This window comes from Madurella fahalii (assembly GCF_045866475.1).
Source record: "Madurella fahalii IFM 68171 DNA, scaffold_2, whole genome shotgun sequence".
Taxonomy (NCBI): Eukaryota; Fungi; Ascomycota; class Sordariomycetes; order Sordariales; genus Madurella; species Madurella fahalii.
The window spans coordinates 2,709,201-2,736,208 of record NW_027263972.1 but is presented as its reverse complement, the minus strand read 5'-3'; the positions used below and the strand labels follow the sequence as shown (position 1 = coordinate 2,736,208).

General features: G+C 56.6%; 10 protein-coding genes across 10 annotated transcripts; 4 read left to right on the top strand and 6 right to left on the bottom strand.

Annotated features, from left to right (window-relative positions):
- Positions 1-443: 443 nt before the first annotated feature.
- BRX1 (Ribosome bioproteinsis protein brx1) lies at positions 444-1,512 on the bottom strand (the record flags this gene model as incomplete). Its single annotated transcript, XM_071058978.1, has 3 exons — positions 444-1,036; positions 1,097-1,314; positions 1,376-1,512. 3 exons carry the CDS (start codon positions 1,510-1,512, stop codon positions 444-446), a joined length of 948 nt encoding a protein of 315 aa, XP_070915079.1.
- Positions 1,513-2,263: 751 nt separating this feature from the next.
- YPT31 (Rab GTPase ypt31) lies at positions 2,264-3,194 on the bottom strand (the record flags this gene model as incomplete). The annotated part of the gene is made up of 5 exons (XM_071058977.1): positions 2,264-2,397; positions 2,464-2,544; positions 2,610-2,999; positions 3,080-3,092; positions 3,174-3,194. 5 exons carry the CDS (start codon positions 3,192-3,194, stop codon positions 2,264-2,266), a joined length of 639 nt encoding a protein of 212 aa, XP_070915078.1.
- A 1,578-nt stretch (positions 3,195-4,772) lies between these two features.
- Positions 4,773-9,026, top strand: MFIFM68171_03555 (Chromo domain-containing protein; the record flags this gene model as incomplete). Its single annotated transcript, XM_071058976.1, has 1 exon — positions 4,773-9,026. The coding sequence occupies one exon, from the start codon at positions 4,773-4,775 to the stop codon at positions 9,024-9,026; it is 4,254 nt and encodes a 1,417-aa protein (XP_070915077.1).
- Positions 9,027-9,837: 811 nt separating this feature from the next.
- Positions 9,838-10,835, bottom strand: MFIFM68171_03554 (DJ-1/PfpI domain-containing protein; the record flags this gene model as incomplete). The annotated part of the gene is made up of 3 exons (XM_071058975.1): positions 9,838-10,054; positions 10,165-10,648; positions 10,712-10,835. 3 exons carry the CDS (start codon positions 10,833-10,835, stop codon positions 9,838-9,840), a joined length of 825 nt encoding a protein of 274 aa, XP_070915076.1.
- A 1,118-nt stretch (positions 10,836-11,953) lies between these two features.
- Positions 11,954-13,022, top strand: MFIFM68171_03553 (CobW/HypB/UreG nucleotide-binding domain-containing protein; the record flags this gene model as incomplete). Its single annotated transcript, XM_071058974.1, has 2 exons — positions 11,954-12,165; positions 12,371-13,022. 2 exons carry the CDS (start codon positions 11,954-11,956, stop codon positions 13,020-13,022), a joined length of 864 nt encoding a protein of 287 aa, XP_070915075.1.
- A 239-nt stretch (positions 13,023-13,261) lies between these two features.
- TSR1 (ribosome bioproteinsis protein tsr1) lies at positions 13,262-15,848 on the bottom strand (the record flags this gene model as incomplete). The annotated part of the gene is made up of 2 exons (XM_071058973.1): positions 13,262-15,618; positions 15,737-15,848. 2 exons carry the CDS (start codon positions 15,846-15,848, stop codon positions 13,262-13,264), a joined length of 2,469 nt encoding a protein of 822 aa, XP_070915074.1.
- A 299-nt stretch (positions 15,849-16,147) lies between these two features.
- Positions 16,148-17,871, top strand: utp7 (putative U3 small nucleolar RNA-associated protein 7; the record flags this gene model as incomplete). Its single annotated transcript, XM_071058972.1, has 2 exons — positions 16,148-16,840; positions 16,897-17,871. The coding sequence occupies 2 exons, from the start codon at positions 16,148-16,150 to the stop codon at positions 17,869-17,871; spliced, it is 1,668 nt and encodes a 555-aa protein (XP_070915073.1).
- A 1,797-nt stretch (positions 17,872-19,668) lies between these two features.
- NRK1 (ribosylnicotinamide kinase) lies at positions 19,669-20,909 on the top strand (the record flags this gene model as incomplete). The annotated part of the gene is made up of 3 exons (XM_071058971.1): positions 19,669-19,808; positions 19,862-19,967; positions 20,199-20,909. 3 exons carry the CDS (start codon positions 19,669-19,671, stop codon positions 20,907-20,909), a joined length of 957 nt encoding a protein of 318 aa, XP_070915072.1.
- A 512-nt stretch (positions 20,910-21,421) lies between these two features.
- GLA1 (glycoside hydrolase 15 protein) lies at positions 21,422-23,621 on the bottom strand (the record flags this gene model as incomplete). The annotated part of the gene is made up of 5 exons (XM_071058970.1): positions 21,422-22,512; positions 22,569-22,700; positions 22,758-22,831; positions 22,884-23,253; positions 23,300-23,621. The coding sequence occupies 5 exons, from the start codon at positions 23,619-23,621 to the stop codon at positions 21,422-21,424; spliced, it is 1,989 nt and encodes a 662-aa protein (XP_070915071.1).
- Positions 23,622-25,615: 1,994 nt separating this feature from the next.
- MFIFM68171_03548 (uncharacterized protein) lies at positions 25,616-26,426 on the bottom strand (the record flags this gene model as incomplete). Its single annotated transcript, XM_071058969.1, has 3 exons — positions 25,616-25,832; positions 25,889-26,057; positions 26,147-26,426. 3 exons carry the CDS (start codon positions 26,424-26,426, stop codon positions 25,616-25,618), a joined length of 666 nt encoding a protein of 221 aa, XP_070915070.1.
- Between the last annotated feature and the right edge of the window lie 582 nt (positions 26,427-27,008).

Here is a 27,008-nt window from a genome sequence, read left to right as displayed (position 1 = left end):
TGGTTGTGCTAGGGACCGAAGGAAAGAGGAAGAAAGTGTTCTGTTTACTTGAGGCACGCTCACCCTGGTCAAATGTCCCGGAAGTGCGGGCCGCTCGGTTCAGTGGAGCCCTCCCAAATTTGGTGGCGGCAAGGGCGTGGGGTTTTGCAGGGCCCAGGGATTCTGGGAGACCGTGATCCGGGAGCGCGTTCAAGGAGAGACGGAAGATTCCATAGCATCAGCAGCTGATAAGTGGACGCGATAGGCAGTTAAGTAAGTTCCCCGGTGTAGAGTCACCAGGGATGGGATACGCAATTACGCATGCACCTGCAATGGAACTGGAGATGCAGGGACAGCCAGACTTGGGAGCTCACTGGACTGTCCAGAACTCAATACACCCGGAACGTGTTTCACGCTGCGTTAGCCCAGAGAACACCGTGCCCGAACAAATCCTGATTCCGAATTCAAGCAAAGAGCTCCCGGGTATCTAAACCATTGCTTTCCTTCTTCGTCCTGTCCTCCAGCCCGAGATTCCTCCTCTTAGCTAGCGTGTCGCGCTGCTGCTCCATCCGCACGTTGTGCCGCCCCGCCTTCGCTCTCCGTAGGTCGGCCCGGATCTGGTTTGGCGAGATGAAACGCTTGTTCTCGTAGATGATGGGTCCGCCGAACGCGCCCTCCTGAATCACTATGGGCGTGAGCACGAACCGCGGCCCGATCTCTACCAGGCTGACGTCCGTATCCTTATCTCCGCCCTTCATCTTGCGCCCCTTATTCGCCTCGCCATCATCCTCGTGGCCGCCCTCGCCCTTCACCTTTTCGATTTCCCGGATCTCATAGTTGCGGATCCAGACCTTGCCGTCCGCCACGCTAAAGCCCATGACATGGTCTATGAATGGCTTGGATTTGCGCGCGCCTTGCGGCACGCCGAAGATGTGGAGGAATAGTTCCTTGATGACGCGGAGGTGTGGCTCTTGCTCGAATGCGGCGTCGAATGAGAGGATCGGCCGTGAGCCCTTGAGGCAGTTCCCTGTAAAATGTAATTCCTCCATTGTGTGCACTTTCGGGTTGGTCAGCTCGCATCCTCTCTCTGGCTCGGTAGATTGGGCCGTTGACTTACGATTTTGTGCATGGAATTTGACTGTGGGCCCGTTGGGCACCTTGCTGAACCACATGTATAGATCTTTCCCTTTCCTCGCCTCGAAGAACATCACATTGTTGCAGTTGTATAGTTCGGCGAGTTCGTTCAACTGGTACAGCTTGGACTTGGAGTCGAACTTGACATCTTTCCGGCCATGCGGTAGCATTGCTGCCAGGTCATTGAGGAGATGCCGGTGTCTGCGGGCCCTAGGTTAGCGAGGGAGCTCTCTCGCGATCAGGCAATTGATCCATTGCATACCGGTATGTGACGCCTCTTGACGAGAGGATGAGGACCCTCTGCCTGTTCTTCCTCTCGATACTGCCGTTTCCGCCATCCTTGTCCTTGTCGGCCTTTGACACGCTCGTTTTGGATAAGGACTTGTAGACGGCTGCCATTTTCGTCTGGCGTCTAGAATGCGATGCGAGGTAAATGTTCTTGGCGGGGCTTTTAACTACCGCCTGGTTGTGAGATGCAGACAATCGAAAAAAAAAAAAAGTTCACCAGTCGCCAGGAGCCCCACTCATCGATAAGGCTTATCTTCTTAGTGCGAGGCCCGGCGCTGGATGGGTCTGTGCACCACTGTCGCAGGCTTGAAACATGAAACAAAGAGGGTCAAGAAAAAGGTCCAAGTGGCCTTTGATGGGCCAGAAAAAGCATGGCAGGTAGTGGAACAGAAAACGTGGCTGCGATGCGGCGCCCAACGCATCGTCTGGGGTTGCGGCCAGCTCTTAAGCGGGGAGAGTGCTTCGAGAAAAGACAACACCGATGCCCGATTCGTCCTGAGCCTTGTTCCTAGGCTTACCCAGCTCAAACCAACAAATGCCCGGTCAACAAAGTCGCAGACGATTCTGTCAGCTTCTTAGGGGCTACATCTGGCGAAATAAAGAGGAAGAGGTATTACCCCGTTGATTCAACTAGCTGCCTCGTAACCCATGCATCAAGGATGGTCAGAAACCGCTGTGAAATCCCAACAACCAGCACAGTTAAAAGCAGCGAACAAAAGAAAAATAAAGGTAGAATAAAAACCCCAACCTCCAAGAATTCATCCCCAACGTCCAAGGTTAGCAGATCCTTGTGCCGCCATGACCATAAGAGCCTCCCGTTCGTATCAGACATACGTGACACCATGCAATCATGCCGAACCTATCAACAGCAACCCTTGGACTCGGTTTGCGTCTTCTCCTCGCTGAGGGAGATATTGCCGCCTTCCCTGTGCTCAAATTTCTTTGTGACGTCTGACCCTTCCTCCAAGCTCTTGCTTGACACAATCTGGTAGATCGCTGCGGCATGTGGGGTTAGCTCAGAATGGCAGAAGCGAGGGGCGCAATCAATAGTGGGGTTCGTACATGTCAGAATGTTTTGGAATGCAAGGTCGACGTTGGTCGCTTCGAGGGCCGACGTCTCGATGAAGGAAAGACCGTTTTCGCCTGGAACTCGGTCAGCTGAGTCTCCCAAGTATCACTACGGCCGCCTGGTTGGTGTAGCAACATACTCGCAAAGTTCTTGCCGTCCTCTGTGGGCACAGCTCTCAGGTGCCGCTGATCGGTCTTGTTGCCCACCAGCATGATGACGATGTTGCTGTCGGCGTGGTCCCGCAGTTCCTTCAGCCACCGCGTCACGTTCTCGAACGAGAGGCTCTTGCTAATGTCGTAGACAAGCAGGGCGCCGACGGCGCCCCGGTAGTAGGCAGAGGTAATGGCGCGATACCGTTCCTGACCCGCAGTGTCCCAAATCTGCGCCTTGATTGTCTTGTTGTCAATCTGGATCGACCTCGTGGCGAACTCGACGCCGATGGTCGACTTGGAGTCTAGGTTGAACTCATTGCGCGTGAATCGACTGAGCAGGTTCGACTTTCCGACGCCCGAGTCTCCGATCAGAACCACTGGCGAGGCGCACCGAAGCGTTAGCCCACTATTCGCGCGATGGAGGGGGAGTGGGGGTTCGTGTTGGTCTGGCAGGTACCTTTGAATAGGAACTATCACAAACGGGGTTTCTGGTTAGCGCAAATGCCCTTGTACAATACTGCACACGGAGCCAGCGAAGAGGATAAGCTTACATCGTATTCGTCGTTGGCCATGGCTGTGGTGGGAAATTATGCGCGAAATGAAATCTACGTGGTCCCGTGAAATGTGACGATGTGTTGGTGCTTTGTGCAGGGCGATGTCCAGGAGACTCAGGAGGACTTGGCCGGTGCGGCTCAGAAGGTGGGTCGTTGGTTAAGAGTGCTGCAGCTGACGCCGAGTGGCAGTGCAGGGCCACCCAGGCGGGTTAGTATCCGTCGGTGCCTTGATACTGCCGTTGCAGGCCCGGAGGTGTGGGACAAGTTTGTACTACCTGGCCTTGGTGGACACAGGAAGGCAGTTAGAGACTTGAAACGGCCTGTCACAGGTTAGGCGAGAATAAGGCTTGTAGATTCAGCCGCTGTGCCAGTCCCGGAGGTTGAAGTTAGCCACCGTTATCCCGTCCCTGAAGTACCTTATATCTGGTTCCCCACCATAATTTCACGGAAAGTCAGAAGCCGGGGGGGGAAACCTCAAACCATGCATCTGGGGAAATAATCACGTGCCAATCCGCATCTCTTCTCGCTCCCCTCGTTCTGAAGCCTTGGGAAAGGCCAACAAGCCGTAGATTCTAGTGCCATTACCCGCGATGTGATTATCATTATTGTGAGCTAGCCTCAAGTACCTTCAACACTGTCTGAAGAACAGTTTGTGTGTGAAGATTGTGGGCCATTATCCTGTACTCCACATATGTACGGCGCGGTACCACAGTAGGCGGCAGGATGCGGAATCCGGGCATTTACATACACACTGCATCTTGCTTCCTATGCGCTAGATGCTCTCGGCTTCTCCTAGTACAAATACCAAACAACCGATGTGAGCTCACTGAAAGCGGTTGATGCGTCATGGCTGGAAGGTGCGTGACGAAAGGACGCCATCCTCTAATTGGCTGCATCTTCACCTTGCTTCTGTTTACAAACTCCACATCTTTCTCCCCCCCCCTTCTCATCTCTCAGCTCATCAATCAGTTCCCATTTCCATAGACTTGCAACTCATCGAGATCTTGCTTTGACCTCATCCACAGGCGCATTTCATCGCGTTGACGATACGTTGGCTAGGTAAGAGCCCTCTTATGTAAGTTGGGCGACCGAGCATCATGGGTCGCGTCAGTGGGTACCTAACCTCATCTTAACAGTTAGCAGCACCCAGGCACATTCCATTCAAATCGACCCTTTACAGCCGAATCGGTCAATCTTCAGATAGGGCACAAAACTTCGGGCTTGGTGCCGCAGATCTTGGCTCCCAATCCTGCTGGGAGAACCACCGTCAAATTCTATCTAGAGCCAAGCTGGTCCGCGTATCGATTCATGCCCAATCCCCAACCCGCCCGCACCGCGCATAACCAAAAGCCAAGGCCCCAACTGCCAGCATTTGGGTGCGTGGTGAGTCGTTGCTCTCTGCAAGTCAGGGGCATCGGGGTGCATCTGGGCTACGCGCCCGTTCCTTCATGATTAGATGATCTCGCCTCCATCCTTTCCCTGCTCTGCTCCCTGCCCGACAACACCGTCTGTCTTGGCTCCGCTGCTACTTGGCTCCTTGGCCGAATGCAGTGAGTCCACATCTCGGCCTAGCAATTGCCAACAGCATAATCCATGATGTTCAAGTCGCTTAAGTCGAAGCCCTCAACTGAGGCCACCTCTAGGGGTGGGACAGAGAGCGATGACGATACCATTTCATTGACATCGACTGTCTCGGGCCATGACCCCGACAGAGAGTATGAGGTAGAGGATATCCTGGCCGAGGCGCCAAACGAGCATGGCGTGATGCACTACCTCGTAGACTGGACCGGTTTTCCGCTCCACGAGGCCACGTGGGAGCCCGAATCTAATCTCGGCGATGAGCTCAAGGCATTGTGGGAAGAAACGAAAGCCAAGCATGCAACCGGCGAGCTTGAGCCCTTCGATGTTCAGAAGTACTATGACGCTCGGGAAAAGGCCAAAGAGGAGAAAGCCGAGCGTCACCGCCGCCGAAATGCAAAGCGGAAAAGGCTGGGCCTCCGATTAACAGAACCTTTTTCAGATACCGATAGGGATTCAAGCGACGATGAAGCTGCCGAGGATTTTGATATCGATGATTCAGTGCTGGAGCCTGCAGTAAGGCCGCGAGCTAAAAACCAGCAGACGACCTTCAAAGGGATCACCTTCAAAGGGATACCCAATTTTAGGTCGGCAACGACCACGGGTGCTACGGCTGCGGCGGAGGGTTTCCGAGTGCGAAACGAGGCCAAACGATCAGCCGAAGGGCCAGCCACAAACAGAGAGCCTACATCATCTTTGCCGCTCCAGCGAGATCAACTAGGGCATCCGCAGAGCGCTGGATATCAGGGGACGGCTAGAAAACCGAGTAGACAATATGCCAATGCGGCGCAGAAATCAAACACAAAACCCGCGAACGCAGTTCCTCCCTCGACTCCAACCACAGCCAACAAGCCGCCGCAGGCGCTTCGGAAGCCGCTCACCGCCAAAAAGAGCACAAACCAGCCAACCGGGAACATCTTCACCGGCGGCAAGATGAGAAAAGCCCGGGCCAGTCTCAAGGATGTCATGTCTGACCCAACCAAGGAGCCGAAGTTGTTTGACAGACATAGGTATCGTCGAATACTTGCGAAGCGGAGTCGCGACAAGGAGGATATAGCCCCAGATATTTCGAGCCTGCAGCTATTCGACATCACCAAGGGGCCGGGGGCTGCTAGACGGAGCTCCGGCGCTTCCATTCAGAGCCCTACTACTATTACTCCCCAGGAGACTATCAGTCCCACCGAGTCCCTCCCAACAGCCTCCAGCCCGGCAGCAGCGACCTTTAAGAATTCGGAAACAGAATTTGGGCCCTCAAGAAAGAAACGGAAGTCGGTACGATTCTTGGACGACGATGGCGATAAGGCTGTTCTTTTTCAAGAGCCAGAGCCGATGGCCCTTGACAGGCCTATCACAGAAGAGCCGTCTCACTACCTGAGCGGCTCTTCGTCCACCGGTCCTACTACCCGCCCGAAACGGCCCAGCTTGGATCAAAACCACCTAAACCCGCTAGTTCATGGCAGCCAGAGCTCGCATAAGAAATTAATCATAGGCAGCTCTTCGGTTGAAGTGACCTTCAATGGCCTGCCTCTGGAATCCTCGACAAACTATGCATGGCTCACGGATTTCTTAGCCAAGGAGACGCTGGAATTCGGGCATACCTGCTTCGCCAAGACAGTTGCTTTGAAGATAGGAGCACTAGTCCAGGAACAGTTGGCTAGCGGGACCATAGTTCCCAGAGGAGATGGTGGACGGGACCTGGAGTTGGCCGCCGAGTACTTGACGGCTAGTTTATTGGGCCTCTTCTCTGCCCAAGCAGAGCACAATATTCTCATATTCCCGGCAAAGTGCGACGAGTGGAAATCCATCCCTCTAGGCCAGGAACCAACAAGCCCCGTGGGGGCTGCACTGCGATATGTCATATTCTCCTCGCAGCAAGATTGCAGGCTCCTGCTGCCGCCGTCGCCCCCTGCTTCGACATCCTTGCCAGCAGTCGCAGACTCGAAACGAGAGGCTGGGGAGCCCAACCCGCCATCCGATCGAGAAGTCATGATCAAACGGCTTTTTGGCTTGAGTTACACGAACCTTCTTCCAACAAGGCCCAAATCACCCGATGTTCATAATTTCTTCTTGGCGATCCCGCCTTCGAGAGGGGCAATAATGCAGGCTCTCTATCACTGGTTACGTGCTTGCAATCCAGACTGCCGGATATTCACCAGTAATCATGCTGGAAGTTGGGCATCCTTCCAAGATGCCGCCGATAACGGAGTGGTGATTATTCACGAGACGCTTGCATGGAGCCTACGCCGCTTTCCGAATCTCTCGCGACGTCTTATTCCAAGATCGAGACACGACCAATACTGGTGTCTGTCAGAGCCTGCCCACGGTCTCCCTCTTTATCCTTCCGTGTCGATCCCCGGAAGCCCCGTGCCGCCCGGGGATGTGCGCATTACACGGCTCTTTCCATACCGTACAGCCATCCTCCTCACCCCTAGCTTCCTTGTCTCTGAGCCCCGCCGCGCCGCCGAGTTCTTCGAATGGTTTATCTCCAACTGGGCTTCAACATTTCACTACCGGCTCGTCACGGCATACAACATCCACGAGTACATGCTAGAATTGGCCGAGGAGAAACACGCGGCCCGTCAAGACCTTTTGAACCGCCCGGGAGATCCCACGCCTGAGATCACCGCTAACCTCGCCCGGCTGAGTTCCGAGGATTGCAAATATCGGTACGCGGCAGCCGAGCTAGCTGCCGACCTGCACCTCATCCGTACAGCCAAGGCCGGCCCGTTTGCGCATGACGAGGACAATAGCCCCCTCGTATATGTCGACCAATCGATTGATCCCAACGATGAGCAGAGCCTTGTCAACTGGTTTGGCTGGTGGACAACCCTGCGGGCCGATCAGTTTCGCAAATTCCACGTCGTTGGCTCGAGCGAGACGATGAAGTTTCCTGGATCCCGGAAAGGCGAACGCCTGGTCCGCATACTGAAATACACCAAAGTTACGATTAACGACCCCGATGCGGTCTTGGAGGTCGTCCAGGAGAAGATTGACCAGGTAGGCGTACCTGCCGAAGGCGAACCGACTGATGATCATGGAGTCAAGGAAAGCGGCCATGAAGAACGGGTGAACAAACAGACACACTGGTCTTTCCGGAGTGATCTCATTCGTTCGGAAGATAGTGCCAGCATGGCTGCGTATCTTGAGGAACTGGGCTCCATACCAAACAGTTACCAATGCATACTCTACAGATATCCGGTTTCATGGCTTGATCTGGAGATGGCAGATCATTTCGATGATTTCACATCGAGATGGCAAAGAATTCCCGATTGGTTCAAGTTTGCCTGGCCGTTTGGAGGCCGCGCCGGATTCAATACTTATATCGGCTTCTTCTACACCATCGCAGAGGAGTGGGACCCTGACAACCCCCCAGCAAGCCGCCAACCCGAGCGGCATCCATGGATTGGGGTTTATCGGCCGGTCAATCCGCATATCAAACCATGGACGCGATGCGAAATCATCATCTGGGATCCGGCGGCAAGGACCAAATTCGCCAAACACCGGGCGTTGTCTGAGAGGGACCTCCTCTTCATGCAGCGGCAAGTGATCCAATATGTCCGTGAACTCGGCGCGGAGAAGAACCCTGGGACGTGGATTGATCGGGTGTGGCTTGGGGGATTCGATTGGCCGGCGGGCTGCAACTCCCGATCTCCGCTGGACGTGACACTGCTGTTTCTCCGGAACCTGCTAGGAGATATTAAGGTGTACCTCCCGGCGCCAGAACACGCGATGGAGAACAGGGGTTACAGGAGAGTAAAGCTCGATTCGTCGGAGAGCGACGGCTCCCGCTCACCGGCGAGCAATGCCGACTCGTCCCCATTCGTCGATCAAGAGGCCGCGGGCGAGAACGCGCCCATGAAGACCGACGGCTCAGAGGGAGGCGGCTTAGAAGAAGAGGATTACGACGAGGACACACGAATCATCTTCCACCCACCGCGTGGCAAAGAGGCGGTCGGAAGCCGGTTCCGGTCAAAGTGCAGGAACAGGTTATACGAGGAGGCACGCCTTGCTCGTGCGCGCCCGGGACACCGCGAGTCGGCGGCCACGCACATGCTTTACAGCTTCCCACCGACCATGGACTGGTACAAGGAGCAGAAGGCCGAGGGTCGCGGCTTTGCGCACATCAATGTCGAGTCGTGGGAGGGTATCTTCAACCTTTTTGAGATTGGCACCGGCTCTGGGAGGGCCGAGCGGTCTGAAAAGTCTGAGAGGTCGGCCTCGGTTCCTGGTTCGGTTTCTGACGGGAGGAGGGAGTCGATTGGGCCTGGCTAGAAGCCAGGCTCAGCCTCCACGCAGCCCCAGCGGAAGCCCAGGTGGAAATCGGGGCGGTCCTCGATCATGATCCGGAAGCCTCCGCCGTTCAAGCCGATGCAGATGTGGGGACGAGCTGCGTCTGGTTTGAAGCCGAGGTCACCGATGCGGGGCCTTTGGAAGCGGAGGCCGCGAGAGTCGCCGCCAGCCTGGGCGCTGACGTGGGTGCCGAAGTAAGTGAGAGGAGCGCTCCGTTCGTGGCTCAGCTCAAGATGATACAAGACGCTTGGTGGTTGGAGGGTGTTGGCTTGCGTCATCTTCTCCTTGAGGTCGTCTCTTATGCGTCTTTTTTTTTTTTTCTTCTTCATAACATTCATGGCCCACCTGCCTCGGCAGCATTGAAGCATACACAGCAGGTCCACGGTACCTAAACTTTCTCCCCTCTTTTAATCATCTTTTATCGCTCTTCCACGGAAGATATACAATACCCCTAAACATGAAAGCAGGAAACCAAGAGGGCGTAAAGAAAAGCGTTGTAATTCACATATGTCGAGCTGTATACTACTTAGATTGGCCACTGTCGCTCTTAATGTACTTGATTATTCGTAGCCTTCTTTTTCAGCTGTCCATTGAGTAGTAGTGGTAGTGATTGGGTTGATTATGTCTTAGTACTCGATATTTTCTTGCTCCAAGAACGTGTACAAAACACAAACGAAGCGAAGACCGTCGCAGGGGCATGCCGATTCCAAATCCAGTTGGCTATCTAGTACGGCAATGTGAACTATATACGAGACGCTGAACATAACAGCCAAAAGGACCGCTCATTTTATGCTCAGTTATTTGTCGGCGGAATCTTCAGCTTCTCCGCGTAGGGGTCATGGCGCCAGTCCAGGATCCTCTCGTGCTCCATGACACTCGAGAAGAACTCTGCCATGGCGGTGCCATTGGGGTACTTTGCCTCGAGGAAGGCAAAGGCGAGGTCGATGCCGGCCGTTACGCCTGACGAGGACCAGACCTTGCCGTCGTCGACCCAGCGTGCGGGGGACACCCTGATGCGGTGGTTAGTTGGGTGGATTTGCAGAGAGAGAGAGAGAGGGGGGGGGGGGGGGGAAAGAAAGGGGTGGGGGTGGGGATGTTAATGAACTGCGCTCAGACTCACCACTTGACGTTGGGCCCCTTCTTGACCGTCTCAGCCCAAGCCCGCTTGTTCGTGGTCGCCCGATACCCGTCCAACACGCCCGCCTGGGCGGCGATCCCGGACCCGGTGCAGATGGTGATGAGATACTCGAGTCGGGGGAACACCTTCCTGACGTACTCGATCTCGGGGCCCAGGTCGGGCGACCTCGCGACGCCGCCTCCGGGGATGAGCAGCACTTGGATGTCCGGGTCGTCGGCGTAGGTGTGCGTCGGGACAAAGGAGGGCCAGAAGGTCGAGTTGAACCTGTTCATGGTGTCGTTGGTTGGGCCGGAGCTCACTGGGTCGAGCGATCGTGCCAAGACGGAGAGCTGCAGGTGCGTGCTGCGGGCGAGCGCTTGGAAGACCTCGAGGGGGCCGAAGACGTCCAGCGGTGCAAGGGCCTGTGGGAGGAGGATGCCATAGTGTGTGGGGCCCGGACCTGCCGGTGCGGTGGCGGTATTATTTTCTAAGGATGATATATCAGCGGGTGTTTCTTGGTTAAGAAAGGAGCGTGTGGCGAGGCACATACCGGACCTGCAAGTCCGAGTAGCGATTGGTTTCGCTGCGGTAGGGTTGACAAACGACAGTGAGGTCAACAGGAGTGCCAGACTCGCTGTGAGGAGTTTTGCGCGTGGAGCAGCTGGGAACAGCATCTTGTAGTTTGGGTTCTAGATGGTGGTTAAAGGAAGGTGTGGTGAGAAACAGGAAATAAACAAGACTTCGCCAGGAAGCCCAAACAATGGGGTATCAGTTGAAGGAGAGAAGTTGGGATGAAGTTCTGCTTGCCCGATCATGACGGGCGGACTGGCCTGCTCTTATATCTCAGCACCGGCAGCGGTAGGACAACCATGCTGGCTATGACTATGACTGCTGATCTCAGTTCGGAACCGAGCCTGACGGTGTCCCAAAGCCATCATCGCCAACGGCAGCAACAGCCCTGTAGACGTCACCCCTATTCCGTGAAACCCCCCATGAGCAGTCGGCTCCCTTCCGACCCCTGTCCCGCTCGTGCATCGAGAAACACCCACAGTAGCGCCGGAATCGATCTCGAGTTGTGATAGATCCATCATCTCTGTGTGACCAAACGCGCCGCCGGTCAGCTACCCTGCTCTGCCCTGCTCTACCCTGCTCTGTTTCAGGGACAAGGCGGAAGAAGCGCTGAACGGTAGGGCAGAGCCAAACACCCGCCGCTTGGCAGGGGACGAGAGGAAAAGGCAGGCAGGTGCCAAAGACCAACACAGCCAATAAGCCGTCCTGCGCGCTCCTGGAGCAGCTCGGAGCAGCTCGGAGGAGCTTGGAGGGCATTTTTCGTTGGTCGGCCGTATCCCAGTGATCGGCGGATGTCGCAGCTGACATGGCGCCAAGAGGCATCCGGAGGGCGTTTTCTCGTCAACCAGTGCATGCGGGTTGGAATCCTCCTCGGCAGCGTCGATCCGTGGCTGCCTCTTGTGTCCCCTGTCGATCGAGTGACATGAAACAAAGTTGCAGTAATAGGGTTAGGGTTGTGCAACGCGCGGCTCTTATCGGATCCCGCCCACCTTTCACCCCACGTCGACGGCTGCCCCTCATTGCATTTGACGCAAGCAAGTCCACCCCGTGGTAAGGTGGTGAAGCAGTCGGGGATGAGGGGATATCTAGCTGGTTACAACCTATCAATGCCACAGAGCAGTGCATATCCGTGTCCTACGTCGCAGTACAACTCATTGTCTTCCGCTCACCAAATCTCCCACACTCCCGCCTTGACTCACGACGGCTCCTGGATATTGGCAGAATGGCGGGGATCACACACTCGCATGACGGCCCACACTCGCACTCGCACTCCCATTCCCACTCCCACTCCCACTCTCACGACACATTTTCGGCCGCCGAGCACGGTCACAGCCATGAGATCCTCGACGGGCCTGGCAGTTACCTCGGCCGCGAGATGCCGCTAACTGAAGGGCGCAACTGGGCCGACCGCGCCTTCACCGTCGGCATCGGGGGGTACGTTTCTGTCTGTCCCTTTCTCTCTCTCTGTGTCTCTGTCTCTCTCTTTCTCTCTCTGTCTCTCCTTTGCCAAGTTTCCGGTCCAATTCGCTACCCCATGTCCACCTCAACCATCCCTCGTACTGTACTGTACTGTACTGTACTGTACTGTACCTAGCGAGAGTGAGCAAAAGTTCTAATCCTATGAATCACCACGGCCCAGCCCCGTCGGATCGGGCAAGACGGCGCTGATGCTGGCGCTGTGCCTGGCGCTCCGGTCGCGCGTCTCGCTCGCGGCCGTGACCAACGACATCTTCACGCGGGAGGACGCCGAGTTCCTGACGCGGCACCGGGCGCTGCCCGCGGCGCGCATCCGCGCCATCGAGACGGGCGGCTGCCCGCACGCCGCCGTGCGCGAGGACATCTCGGCCAACCTCGCCGCCCTCGAGGACCTCCACGCCCGCTTCGCCACCGACCTGCTGCTGATCGAGTCGGGCGGCGACAACCTCGCCGCCAACTACTCGCGCGAGCTGGCCGACTACATCATCTACGTCATCGACGTGAGCGGCGGCGACAAGATCCCCCGCAAGGGCGGCCCTGGTATCACTCAGAGCGACCTGCTCGTCGTGAACAAGACCGACTTGGCCGAGGCCGTGGGCGCCGATCTGGACGTCATGGAGAGGGACGCGCGCAAGATGCGCGACGGCGGGCCAACCGTGTTCGCCCAGGTCAAGAAGGGGGTGGGCGTGGAGCATATTGTGAATTTGATCCTGAGCGCCTGGAGGGCGAGCGGTGCTGAGGAGGCGAGGAAAGCGGTCGGCGGGCCGAAGCCGACCGAGGGGTTGGACGGGTTGGAGGGTCAAGGCGAGAGGTGAGATGCGAGATGTAAGTGTATATATGCCGCATTAGATGATCGAGAAATCCATGGCGATTCGGGGTGAAGGGGCTGGAAGGAGACAAAGCACGAATGTCACGTATAACGGGTCACGATCGCCAATGAAAACATCGGGTACTGTAGCAGGTGAGTACTATACCGGCCGAAATTCCGAATGCATCATTATTCCCAAGACGCCGTCATGAAGCCCCCTGCCGGGCAGTCTCAGAAACATCCCGTTTACTCGACATCAGCCTCCATCGCATCCGTCTCGGGCCCCTGCACCAGCTCGGGGTCGAGCAGCAACCCATCCAACGACCGGGCATTGCGCGGCCACACCCGCTTGTACAAACTGACGCCAATCGCGTCCTGCGGGTTGATCCGCCCGTCAAAGGTTGCCTTGAAATACCCGTGCGTGCCGAGCGCCTCCTTAATGTACCCGCTGCGTCCTCTCTTGGTCCACAGCGGCAGGGCCTTGAACCACTCCACATCCTCGCGGTTGAAGAACATGTACCGAATGGTAACAATCTTCTTGTGGATGTGGTACGGGTGGCCGGTGAGGATCGCCCGCTTGGCGATGACGCGCGACGTTGAGGGCGGCAGCGTCGTTCCCGTCGCGACAAGCGTCAGCGGTAGGCTGGACGCTTCCTCGCCCTCGGCCGAGGTACCCGGAGCTGTCCGCTTGAAGAAGAGGGCCGGCACGGAACCCCATGTGACAGGGCCCATGAAGGTTGCCACGGCGGATTGTCCGGGGTGCAGATAGCGGCAGTACTTGTGCACGTCGTTGGGTGTGGAACCGCCCTGGGAGAACAGCGGGTTAATGACGAGCCTCCGGGGGCCGTATTGGATGATCAACTCCTCCTTGGCCTTGATAGAATTTGGATGGTCGGAGCTGAAATTGATGAGGACGTTGACAGCAGTACGCTTGTGCTCATGTCTCAAGAGCGAGAAGAGTGTAACTGGCCGGCTCGAGTTGTAGGATTGCTGAGCTGCCGGGGGCACGCCTTTTACGTGGACGTGGACCCGAGTTCCAGGAGTAATGCCACCGACCAGCGCCTCGCGAGCGGCCCGGATCCGGGACGCTTGGTAGTCGGGTATCCGCAGCAACCTCTGCCACTCCTCAGGCTGGAATGCGCGGTCTTCGTCCTCTAACCAGGGGCTTGTTCTCAAGCTCTTGAGACCCCTGTACTTAGCCAGCCGCTCCCGGGCAAGCACATTGGGGTGCAGCTCGATTTCGTCGGGGAATTCTAGGTCGTCCTCAGCCTCTGTCCGCTTGTATTTCCGGTAGGCTTCAAGTGCCCTGGCATCTTCCTCTTCATCAGGCTCAACGAACGCCACAGATTGTGGGTACTCGGAAGGACCAGCTTCTGTCATGGCATCCCCAGCTAGACCCTCCATTCCGTCTTCTGGTTGTGCTGCTTCCTCGCCGTCCTCGACATCCTGCATCTCATCGTCCAGGTCTGAACCCGAGTCGGACACATCGTCGTCGTCAAGAAACCAGGCGGACTGATATTTCGATGTGCCCTTGGGCACTTTCTTGGGCATAGTTAATTCCTGGACCTGGTCGTCGTCTGAAAAGTAGTGGTGGTCATCTAAAAGCACTCCCTTCTTGGACGTCGTCGCTGTCGTGGCAGCATCCATATCCTCGTCCTCAGCATCGTCCATGGCAGTCTCCTCGGGCGCGAGATCATCAACGCCATCCTGGTCCTCGGTTGGAGCATCGAGCATCTCTTCCTCCGGAATCTCATCCACGTTCATCGTATCCTCCCCCTTCTTCTTTCGCGTTGCGAGCGGCGCAGCGGTGATCTTCTCGATCTGGAACGTACCCCAATCACCAATTTGCACCAGGCGGTCCGCCTTGAGGCCCTTGCCCCTGACCACGCCAGTAAGGGTCGTAAGATGCGACTTCGAGGACGCAAACTTAACCTCTTCGACCAGCATCCAGCTCCGCTCATCCCTCCACTTGATACCCTTGGGCGTCGTGCTGCACAATGACCGCATAAGATTCGAACACTCCTGCCGGTTGTCGAGGCTGTAGAGCTTATCTTGCTCCGGGTGGAAATGACTGATGTAGGATTTGAGAGACGAGACTACGGAGAGTCTCTGCTTCGCCGGCTCAATTTTGTTGAGCCCCTGAATGACGGTAAACAGGGTCGACATGCCCTGGCTCTCGACGCTCCGCAGAATCAACTCGCCCAGGTCATCTACCTCGACCTCGGCCGACAGGACAAGGACGACGAAATCGGCGACTCGAGCAGCGTCCAAACACGCCGTAAGGTCTCTCTTCAGGGGGATATACTGTAATTTCTGCTTGAACCTGTCGACGGGCACCCGGAAACACCCATTTTGTACCTCTGCCTCGATATCGACGCTTCCGTTCAGACTCTGGATGGCAGCAGCAGTGTCGCTGTCGGCACAGAGGGGAATGACCGCAACATTTCGGGGAGCGCCATCTCTTCCCGAGAAGACAGACGTTTCCCTCTGGTGTTCGCGGGCCTTCTCCAGCTGCCTCTGTTTGGCCTGGTTCCGCCGGTCGAGTTTAGACATGACTTGTTGGTGCGGCGTCTTGCGCTGTCCTCGCTCCTCCTGGGTTCTACCTATAGGCGAGCCCAAATTAGCTCGTGTCTCGAGCAGCAGGTAGTTGCCCATCTCTTATGATCCCCCGTCCGTGAACAGGCCGTAGATCGTATCTGCCGGCACCGGCGTGACTCATACCTTTTGCGGCATCCCGGATTTGCCCCTTGGTTGCCTTCCGCGACTTGAACGGCTTATGCGACGTCTTAGTCGTCGGCCGGTGAGAGTGGCCGGCGCTCAGTGCACCTGGCATCTTTCCGTCGCCGCCGGCTTTGAATCTGTATGGGAGGGACGCCACTTTGACCAAGGATGAAAACTGCGCTCCAACACCTTACACAACTTTGGCTGCTGAATTGGTGAATTATCGAGGGGCGGTGGTGGCGGGGCACGTCTTTTTTCGACTTGTGCGTGGTATCTTATCGGCGAGTTGTGCGGCCAATCATATTTGACATCTTAGACTTTTTAGTGGACCCGGTTCAAAAATGTTGGATGCGAGTGTGTCTCGAGACCGAACCCGCTGGCTTTCAATTCCATAGAGTGCACCGCGACAACATGGATGTCGCAGACACGGTCGACGCCCCCCTAACCAGGGTCGAGCAGCCCAACGGGGCTCTCGTTATCAACAATGCCAGAACCGAATTCCGATCCAAGGCCGAGTTGGACCGGATCCGCCGGCACAAGCAGGCGCAGAGGGCATACGGCCGCGGCCGCCGGATTGATGTCAAGACGGTCAAGGACAAGAAGTTACGGCGCAACCTCGCCAACCTCGAGAACAAGTACAAAACAGCTGCGCTGAAAGCGAAGGAGGCTGAGATTCTGCTCGAGAACTCGTCCGGTTTCCTCGAGCCCGAGACGGAGCTCGAGCGCACCTACAGGGTCCGCCAAGATGACATCCAGAAGGAGGTGGCTATCGAGGTGGCGCAAAAGAAGTTCGACTTGAAGCTCGACCAGCTGGGTCCATACGTCTGCGAGTACAGCAGAAACGGGCGGGACTTGATTCTGGCGGGGAGGAAAGGCCATGTCGCGACCATGGACTGGCGGGAAGGCAAGCTTGGCTGCGAGTTGCAGTTGGGCGAGACAGTTCGAGATGCGCGCTTTCTTCACAACAACCAGTTCTTTGCCGTCGCGCAGAAGAAGTATGTCTACATATATGATGCCAATGGCGTCGAGCTCCATTGCCTCAAGAAACACGTCGAGGTCTCGCACATGGAGTTTCTACCCTATCATTTCCTACTGGCGACATTGGTAAGTGGCTTGAGACATGTTTGTGGCTCACACTTGCTGACATCCCCCCCCCCCAGAGCATCAGTGGCCAGCTCAAGTACCAAGACACCTCAACCGGCCAGATCGTTGCCGAGATCCCCACGAAGCTCGGAACTCCCGTCTCCCTGGCGCAAAACCCCTACAACGCCATCTTACACGTCGGGCAGCAGAACGGCACCGTCACGCTCTGGTCACCGAACTCTACAGAACCCTTGGTTAAGCTCCTTGCACACAGAGGCCCTGTAAGGTCACTCGCGGTTGACCGGGAAGGGCGGTACATGGTCTCGGCGGGGCAGGACAACCGGATGGCCATCTGGGACATCCGCAGCTTTAAAGAGGCAGTTTCCAGCTACTTCACCAGATCGCCAGCGTCCTCCCTGGCGATATCAGATACAGGCCTGACTGCAGTCGGCTGGGGGACAAGGACGACCGTCTGGAAAGGTCTATTTTCGAAAGAAAAGCCCGTTCAAGAAAAGGTCCAGAGCCCCTACATGACGTGGGGAGGCGAGGGCCAGTCTATCGAACGGGTCCGGTGGTGCCCGTTTGAGGACGTGCTCGGCATAGGCCACACGCAGGGCTTCTCGTCGATCGTTATCCCCGGCGCGGGTGAGGCCAACTACGACGCCCTCGAGGTCAACCCGCTCGAGACCAAGAAACAGAGGCAGGAAGGCGAGGTCAAGGGCTTGCTGAACAAGCTGCAGCCCGAGATGATCGCGCTCGACCCCAACTTCATCGGCAAGCTTGACCTGCGGTCGGAGCAGCAGCGGAAGGCGGAGAAGGACCTTGACGCGCCTGCTGTGGATATTGCCGAGGAAATTAGGAACAGGGCCAGAGGAAAGAACGGCGCGCTCAAGAAGTACTTGCGGAAGCAGAGGAAGAAGAACATCATTGACGAGAAGCGATTGAAGGTAGAGGAGATGTACAAGGAGATGCAGGAGAAGAGGGACGAGAAGCACAAGGAGCGGCAGGCCGAGTTGGGCCCAGCCCTGGCGCGGTTTGCGCGGAAAGAGTAGTTGGGAGATAATGATACCCCAGGTCACTTGATCCATCGTAGCCGGGTACCGCTAAGTTGGGAGTGAAACCGCGATTACGAACCAGCAATTGCGTCTTACGTGACGTACACCAACGGAAAAGGCCATGATGTCTGTAGCTGTTTTAGAGCGTACTCTCAGTTTAGCGAAGTGTGAGACATCCTTATTGTTTAAGCTCTGACAATGATCAAGTTTGTTGGTCTAATACTAGTCTAGTCCCCTCGTCCGCGTGAACTGCGTCCCAGAAGCGTACACACGGTGGCGATCGACCTGCCAGCTAACCATAACACCAAAGTTGCAAGTGCGTATCTTACAGTTAGATGATTGATGGTGTATGTATCGACTTCCCTAATAAAATATACACACGCGAAATGCCACAATCAGGCTGTGTTATTGTTTTGTCTTGTATTCTGCACTCGTCGTGCTCGATGATGTCGGTAGCGCCTGTGATGCAAAAAAGCAAAAGGTTTTTGGTAGAAAGGAATGGATGAAATGAAAAGTATCGAACTCTGGAACAACAGCAAAAAGCTCACCACTGAGCCCCCCGTCGGATTTGTTGCAAGGGAGGTCAGTGGCTACGAAAACCCACCGGGGGGGCTTTTCTCCGATCGGTCGGTTCGCGAACAGACTGGCGACTCAGTCGGGAATCGAACTCGAAGGTTCGATCCTTCGATCCGCATGGCCCCGGGGGAGGGGCAGGGGGGACGCCCCGACTCCTGTGACCGTTCGGCCACGAGGGGACGGGGCGTTGAAAACACGGTATGGAATAGCAACCTATAACCCCGTTTGCTGCGGCGGGGAGGTCACGGGAGCGAGGTCCATGCCTCTGGGCCCATGCTCCTTGCGAACTAGTTACCGTTAGGTGTGAGGTCTGCTGTTGTAGTTAGGTCATCGTCTGCGTGTTGGGGCCATTACACAACCCCTTCTAGAGCTCAATTGCTCAAATAACAGTTTCCCAAACGACAATGAGAGTCCGAATTTCTCAGAGACTGCAGACCAGCCAGTCTAGATTGCTGCGTACATCTTTTACCGGTGAAGGAGCATAGTTTGAGGTATCACATGGAAATTCTTCACACGTATCAGATGGCAGACCGCTCTTCATTTGAAAAAGCTGCTACAACAACCGGCCGGAGAGCGAGGAAATTGTCACAAGTCAAGTAAAGACTTTGTAAGTGACAAAATGGGTCCAATCACCAGTATAATATTCGCGAAGTTCGGTATCTCTGGACCACGGACAGCAAAAGGGGCCATGTGAGAGTCTCCAGGTGCCATGATGAACTCTCCAAATGACACGGGGGCGGGACGGCTGATTAGTAACAGCATAATACATATGCCAAAGCCATTACTTACGTTTGTCTACACAATAAATCCGGGAAGCCGTCCCGGCTGAGAATACTATGTCTGAAGGTGGCCTTAAGAGCCAGCACAGTGTAAATGGTAGCACACTTCCGTCCCGCACCGTTCTGCTTAACCGTACCGGTGGGTCTCCCGAGATCGGCCGGCACTATTCCGTGAACGACTCCGACCCGACCTGCCGTCTCATGACCACAAGTAGTAAACTACGCCTTTGCTTCATCCAGCCTTCCGGGATCGTGAAACGCCAGGATTTATGCTGGTTAGCGGTGTCTCATTTATTTTGTCCTAACCTACCTCATCTTGCTAGCTTAGTGACCCCAAAACTGGTGACATTCGCTTTACCCAGGTCTATACTCAAATACAACGGCAGCTGCACTGCACGGGCCGAGTCTGACAGTGCAGGAATAGAACGGCCTTCCAGCCATGGGCCAACGTCGCGCCGTCATAATCGGCATTAGTGGCTGCTCTTCAAGCGGCAAGACGACGCTGGCTAGGTTGCTGCGCGACATCTTCCCCGAGACCTTCATACTCCACGAAGACGACTTTTATAAGCCCGAATCCGAGTAAGCCGGCCTTCTCCTTCTACTTTCTCGGCACGCCTTACTAATCACATCAGACTCCCCATCAAAGATGGCCTCGCCGATTGGGACTGCCCCGAAGCGATCTCGATCCCCGACCTAGAACTCGCCCTCACCCACATCCGCGCAACGGGTACATTCCCAGTTAGTAGCAGTGTGCCCACCATCACCACCAACATCCCCCACCGTCTCTCCCACCGCAGCGACCACGGTTGTGTGCCCTTACCCCCCTTCTCACCATCTTCCCCTTCCCCATTCACCCTTTCCGTCCCATCCCTTACCCTACCCTCCTCCCCCCCCTCCTCACAATCTTCAATGTTATCTTCAAGAAACCCGCTCACCACAACCACAACCCCGTGCCTCCCCGCACAACAGCCCACCGTGACCTCCCTAGAAGACCTCAACAGCGTGGGCGCCTGCCCCGCCACGCCGGGCCAGATATCCGCCTGCGCCGCGCGGGTCCGCGACTGGCTCTCGCCAGGCCGCCCGGGCTCCCGAATCTTCGCCCGCACCACCACCACCACCACCACCACCACCACCACCCCCTCCTCTCCCTCCCACGGCGGCGACGACGACGACGACCACCGCCAGCCAAGCGACCGGCTGCGCGTCTGCCTGGTGGACGGCTTCCTGCTGTACGCGCCGCCGGCGCTCGCGCGCGTCATGTCGCTGCTCGACGTCAAGCTCTTCCTGCGCGCGGGCCGCGCCACGGCCGTCGGCCGCCGCGGGGCCCGCGACGGCTACGTCACGCTCGACGGCTTCTGGAAGGACCCGCCGGGCTACGTGGAGACGATCGTCTGGCCCAACTACGTCGAGGCGCACCGGTGGCTTTTCGAAGGTGCCCAGGTGGAAGGCGGCAGGTTGGACGCGGGCGTGCTCCGGAGGGAGGGGATCGAGGTGCTCGATGCGACCGAGAAGGGGGAGGATGTCGAGTTTGGCCGCGTGTTGGAGTGGGCCGTGGAGGCGGTCATGCGCGGGTTGGAGAGGGTCGTGTTGGGCGAGGAGAGCGTGGATGGCGTTAGGGAGGGAGAGGGAGAGGGGAGCGGGGACGGGGACGGGGAGGGCGAGGGTGTGGATGGGCGATGATGAAGAGATGGATTCTGCTGTGCTGCGTAGAGCTTCGCGATATCCCGGTCTTGTACCACACAGAATATTGCATTGGACAAGACCCTTTTTCTTTGCTTCCTTTTCTTTTTCTTTTCTTTTTTCTTCCTTTTTCTCCCCCCCCCCAAACACATTATTCACTTTACCACACACCCTGACCTTATTCTAGGGCTGTGGTGAATGGATGTGGTAGTCCATGCAGAAGCAGCGAGGTTGGACATCGTGGTTACTTGACATGCATTGAAAACTCTTCAGATCGTTTCTGGGATTCTAAATTCGATGCCGAGTCTATATACCTGTTTATATTTGCGCGCTAGGAGATTAACATGATTATGAAACGGAATGTTGGTTTGAGTCTCGTTGTCCGTCGGCTCCTCAAAACAATCTTCGCCTCCCCGTCGTCCCCTTTCCTTCTAACCCATGATTGCTTCATCCAAGATTATCCCCTCGCCAGTCTCTCATATTCCTCCTTCATTCTTCTTCAATGTAAGAGCTCATCTCCAAGAATCGTCCCTCGCGCCCGTGGCGCACGAGCCGACCGCCCCAGCACCGGGCACCGTGAACCTCCGGTTCGGGTCCGACTCCCACCTCACCGACCCGTCAGCCTGCACATTGATGTACTTGTACTCGACCACGGTGCCGGCGCGCATCGGCACCGTGATGCTCCAGAGCGGGTTATTCCCGCTGTAGCCCGATGCCGAGAGGCCCACGGCATTGTTGACGTTCCAGTTGCCCAGCTCGGGGACGCTCCCCACGATCTTGATCGTCTGCCCCCACTCGGTCGTCGCCCGCTCGTTGAAGGTGACGTACACCTCGTTGGCGTTGGCGCAGGCCGTCGGGAACGGGACGGGCGCGGGCGATGCGTCCAGGTTGGGCGTCTGGTTGGGCGGGAAGGAGGTGGTCGTCGCCAAGGCGTAGGTGCCCGCGACCTGGACCCGGGAGCAGCTGCTCGGAATAGTGTTTCCGGACTCGGCGCTCCAGCCCGGAGGGACGATGCCCGCGCGGCGGGCCGTGGCAGTGAGGAAAGAGGAGTAGGACCACGTGAGATCCGGGGCGGCGATGGGCTGGCCGGTGTTGCGGTCGAATTGCTCAGGCATGGAGCCGTCAGGGTGGGCGTGCTCGGCGGCGATAGAGACGAAGCCGTCGGCGTAAGCGAAGACAGCGTCGATGATGGATTGGTAGGTGGAGGAGCCGGAGGCGTAGGTGCCGGCTGCGATGGAGGGCAGGAGGTCCCTGAAAAAGGGAAGAGAGAGCTGTGTGATGGTGATAGAACCAGTATTCTTCCAGACATAGATGGCGTCATAGAGCTGCTCGGCAGCGGCAAAGGTGGCCAGGTACCAGGGGTTGCCGTTGTAATAGACGTCTTCGGAGTAGCGGCCGACGGCGACGGCTCTGCCTTGGGGAATGCCGTTGTTGACGGCGTAGATGGAGCGGAAGGAATCCACGACAGCTTTGTGGTTGGATAGGGCCTTATCGCTGCAGGGCTGGAAGGTGTTGGCATCGCAGCCGACAGCCGGGTCAAAGTTGTGGATGGAGGTTAAGAGCGAGTTGGCATCCTTGCCGGCGCGATACTCGCCGCCGTTGACTGCCCGGGGGTCAGACGGAGATAGACTTTGCAGGGAAGTTGTGAGTAAGACTCACTGTTAGAGACAACGTAGCCACCTTGAGATCTCCAGAAGCTTTGCTGGAAGCACAAGACATGTGGGGCAACAGTGATACAGGCACGGCATTCAGTCCCCAGCTGGGCGGCAAGAGCAGCTCCCTCAACAAGGGCTGGGGGTATGTCAGCATATTAAGACGGCTCAAGATAACTCATTAGGAGGGACTGACCGCGGTGGGAGCTGCCAATGGTGAAGAAGGAGCTGCCGGGAACCTCCTCCCACAGATCAAAGCCGGTCTCATTCCTGGCAGCTATTAGTACCGCTTATCGGATTGGACATGACTCGGGGTACTCACCAGTACTGAGCAACGTAGGTGAGGTCGTTCTTGATGACGGGCCAGACAATGTCGGACGCAGTAGACTCGTATCCGTTGTCGATGAGCCAACGGGCATACCGCATCAGAGCAATGGCCCGAAGAGGCGGTCCGTCTCGCTGGGGCCGACCCCATTCGCCCGTGAATTGGGTGAGGTCGACCATGAACTTGGCCTCACCGAGACCAAGACCGTTGGAGAGACCGCCCGAGGGATTCGAGACGCCCTGGAGCTTAGCCTGAGACACGACATAGTTCTGGATGTTGGTTTGCAGGTCCGCCGAGTAGTTGTGGGCAAAAGCATCAGCGACGCCCTTGAAGACTAGGCCGGCATCTCGGGTCCAAGTGTACCAGTCTGCTAGGGTTAGTCTCGGCACTTTAGGAGGCGACTTGCCACTTACAGTCCGGATCCGATTTGGACGGGCTCGCAACCACCACGCCAGCAGCAGCTCCCTGGGCAGCACAGCCGTTGGGGCCGATGTTGCAGAGGAGCTTCCTCCAAGCAATAGGCGTCTCGGTCTCAATGAACGAGTCGACGGACCGCTTGAGGACCTCGCCCTCCCGCTTGGCGCGAGCAGAAGCATCAGGACGGCCAAGGACGGCCTGGATGGCGTAGGCACCCAGGACGAAGAACGACGAGAAGGCGTGCATGGCAGGGACGAGGATGCCGGATGCGTTGGTTGGTGCGAGGTAATCCAGCGCCTGGACTACGAGGCCGGCCATGATGAGCGTCTTCTTATACTCCCAACTCCAAGCTCTTTGTCGCGAGATTCAGCCTTCCACATCGGGAATAGGACCTCAGACCTGGGCCCAGAGCGTTGCACCTCGCCGGTCCGAGATGTCGTGCATGCGGGGAAAGGGCCGACAGCGATTCAGCGGGGCCCCATGTTCGGCGCTTCTTCTCTCAGAGATTCCATGCACACGCCGTGCTCCGGTACGACGTCGAAGGATGGCGAGGGCTCGATGGGTCGATGGTGTTGACGCTTGGCTAGGAGACTGCCCTGCTCTTCGGGCTGCCAAGGCTGGAGGTACCGAGGTGTTTAGTCCGGTAGCTAAGCGAGACGGCTGGAGAAGCACCGATGTCTTACCGCCCGACCGCTTGGGGATCCGACGTCACCAGGCTCATCACTCTTCCAGGTTACCAGGTGTCGTCGCGGAATTCGCCAATGAGCAGCTCGCGAGGGCCATCCTGACCCAGTGGAGGCGGCCAAGACAGGAACAAGTGTGAATCACACCGCTACGCAAGCGCCAACCGGATTCCCCAGCAGCTCGATCATCACCAGAAGATGCATTGTGGTCATTTTACATTTAATTGGAGGCATGCGTGGTCTCCTAGGGCTCGTCATACTCGAGACATGCCAAGTTCAATGGATAGAGTTACCGCCGTCGGCCCCGCAGCGCTATCGAATCGGTCCGTTCAGCGCTCCAGCTCCGTCCCCGCATCGGCAGCTAGACCAGCTGGGGTTGCGGGGGGGTCGCGCGGCAGCTTCAACCAGAAAGGAAGCTCGCCCCGACGCGTTGGGACTAAGAAGCGGCTATGCCTTTCACGTGTCGGGTCCAAGAGCAGTATATCCAGGAAGGGCGTCTGCAGGACGTCGATTGAGCCTGAAGCTTCGTTCGACCGAGAAGCGCCGACATCCCTCCACTACCACCTAGCTCCATCACAACGCAACGAGTTTGCGTGCAAAGAGCCCATCATCGGTCCTTCTCGAGCCGGCGATTATGGCATCAGATAACCGGCCAGAGCAAGGCGAGAGATCTGCCAACGCTGCAACAATAATAGGCCCCAGAAGGGATTCCGTCGAATGCAAAAATATCACACTGCTCCAAGAAATGTAGGCAGGCCATGGTTTCCCCCAGCCCCATAGACTGACAGTCTCGGCGAACGGCTTGGAATATGGCGTCTCCTAAATCATCCGGCTCACCACGCTCAAGCCTTTTACAGCGAACGAGGCTCCCCAGAGTTCGGTCGATCTTGGACCTGTCGGGTGGAAATTGACATCATGTAGAGTAGATGGCTCCTTGGTTCACCGAACTGCCGCAGCAATCGACCCTGACCACCGGAGTGGCAGAGGATCGCTGGGCACAGATCCGTGAAGGAGGAAAAGAGAAGAGCAGGAAGCGGTTCGAAAATTTCCTGCTAAATACCTGCAGAAATTTTGGTAAGTGTGGGGCCAACAGTGGTCGGGGTTAGGGTTAGTGCCCCAGATCTTTTAACTCGCTCTTGTGCTTTGGGATCGCAAGCCTTGTTTCCCCCGGGCCCACCTTACTCCACGACCTCAAGCTACACTACCTGAGCCTCCTTGGCTGTAAGATTATCACTACAGATATTCTTGTTAGATATTTTTATGCTTCTCTTCTCTTTGATCCTCCCTCCGTTTGCGCACATGGGGGGTCATCAAAATGTTTCCAACATGGATAAGGCCTGGGCGGTTTGAATCTGGCTCATCACGCGATCAGGGTTCACAGAGCACACATGACCTGCGTGAATCATCTTGGAATCAGGTGCACATCCTTCTTCAGCAGCATGCGAGAAGCAGACAATAAATAATCGGGGTCCGTGAGTGGAGAAGTTGTTGGCAGCGACGAAGTGATATACCCGAGGGGCCTAGGCGTATGATTCATGGTACGTAGATCGGGCTCACAATATACAACGGTTCACTTTTAGCTTAGCATTTTGCTATTTAATCAAACCGAGCCGGCGGGTGCTGTTTATTTCACAACTGACAAGCCCACGACCGACATCCTAGCGCCCAAACCGTCGAGTAGATTGTTTCAAACGTCAGTTCCAACGATGTGTGCGTCCTCGGCTCCGTTACGGTTACCGCATAGGTAGTGGAGCCAGGCCTCGTGACAGTGCGCGTGGTCGTGCTCACGTAGATTTCAGTTTTCGTAGACACATGGCCGACCTCACTCGTCCACGTTGTGTCGTAACTGCGAGGATTAGTCAGTAACCATCGTGTAAAGACAACTGTAGGACGCCTAAATACAAGAGGTCCCGTGTGATTGTGACAGATGTCGTGCTAGGGATGATGTCCGTGACCGTCGTGACCTGGCAGGCAGAGGTTGGCGCATAGCCGGGGGACGTGACCGTCTCGGTATAAGTCAGCCAGACGATTGTCTCGGTGACGTAGGCTACGATAGGGGAGGTGGTGGTGGCTGTTCACATGAGTAGAAAGGGTGTTAGCTATCTGGAGCAAAGGCGGCGCCTGTTGAGGATAGGAAAGGACGAGGGATAGGCAGCTCACTCGGGAGTGTCGTTACGGCTGGGGAGATGACGGTGGAGATGGAGCCGACCGTGTTGGTCAACGATAAGGTCCTGGTGGAAGTGACGGAGCGGAGAGAGGACACGCCATTCGTCAAGGTGGTCGTAGAGAGCCACACCGTCGAGTAAGAGTAGTCTTGCCAGCGGGAGGTTGTCGGGCATGCGTTCTGGCGTGGGGCAAGGATGGCAGGCACTTCAAAAGCCGGCGCGGCCAGCGCCGTTGTGGCCAGCAGGGACGGAATGACGACGAGGAAGGGCAACATCTTGAATATACTACGATCGAGTGCTGTGAGCTAGGCAGAGCGCGGGCACGACGTTGAAGCGACTGCATTGTGACCGTCGAACGGGTCGGGGAAAGGCCGCAGCTATTTAAACTCGGGCAAACTCAAAGTGTCAAGAGGGATGACTCGGATGAGGATCGAGGACATTTACCGCTCCGCCGACCAATTCGTCTTCGCTCCATGCCAGGAACGCGGAGGATATCAGGAACTTCATTCCTGTCGGCGAAAAGTCGTGCATGCGCCGCTTCCGTTTCCCGTTCCTACCATGGTAGTGTGGGAAAGGTAATTTACGCTCATGGGTTGGCCATGATAAAATGCCATCGGGGAACGCTGAGGCAGTGATTTATCAGCTGAGGCGGGTGGCATTTCCACACTCCGAGTGGAACGTGAGGTAGCAGAAGGATCAAAACGGTGATGCAAGGGCCTATGCAGTGAACTTTGAAAATATGCATGTCACGCCCAAAGCGTGCTTGTCGGGTGGTGTTCAAGCCTTCTGAAAATGGTGTGGGTCCGGACCGCCATTTTAGGTAAATCTGCCTCCGTTGTACTATGGCCAGGTCTTCA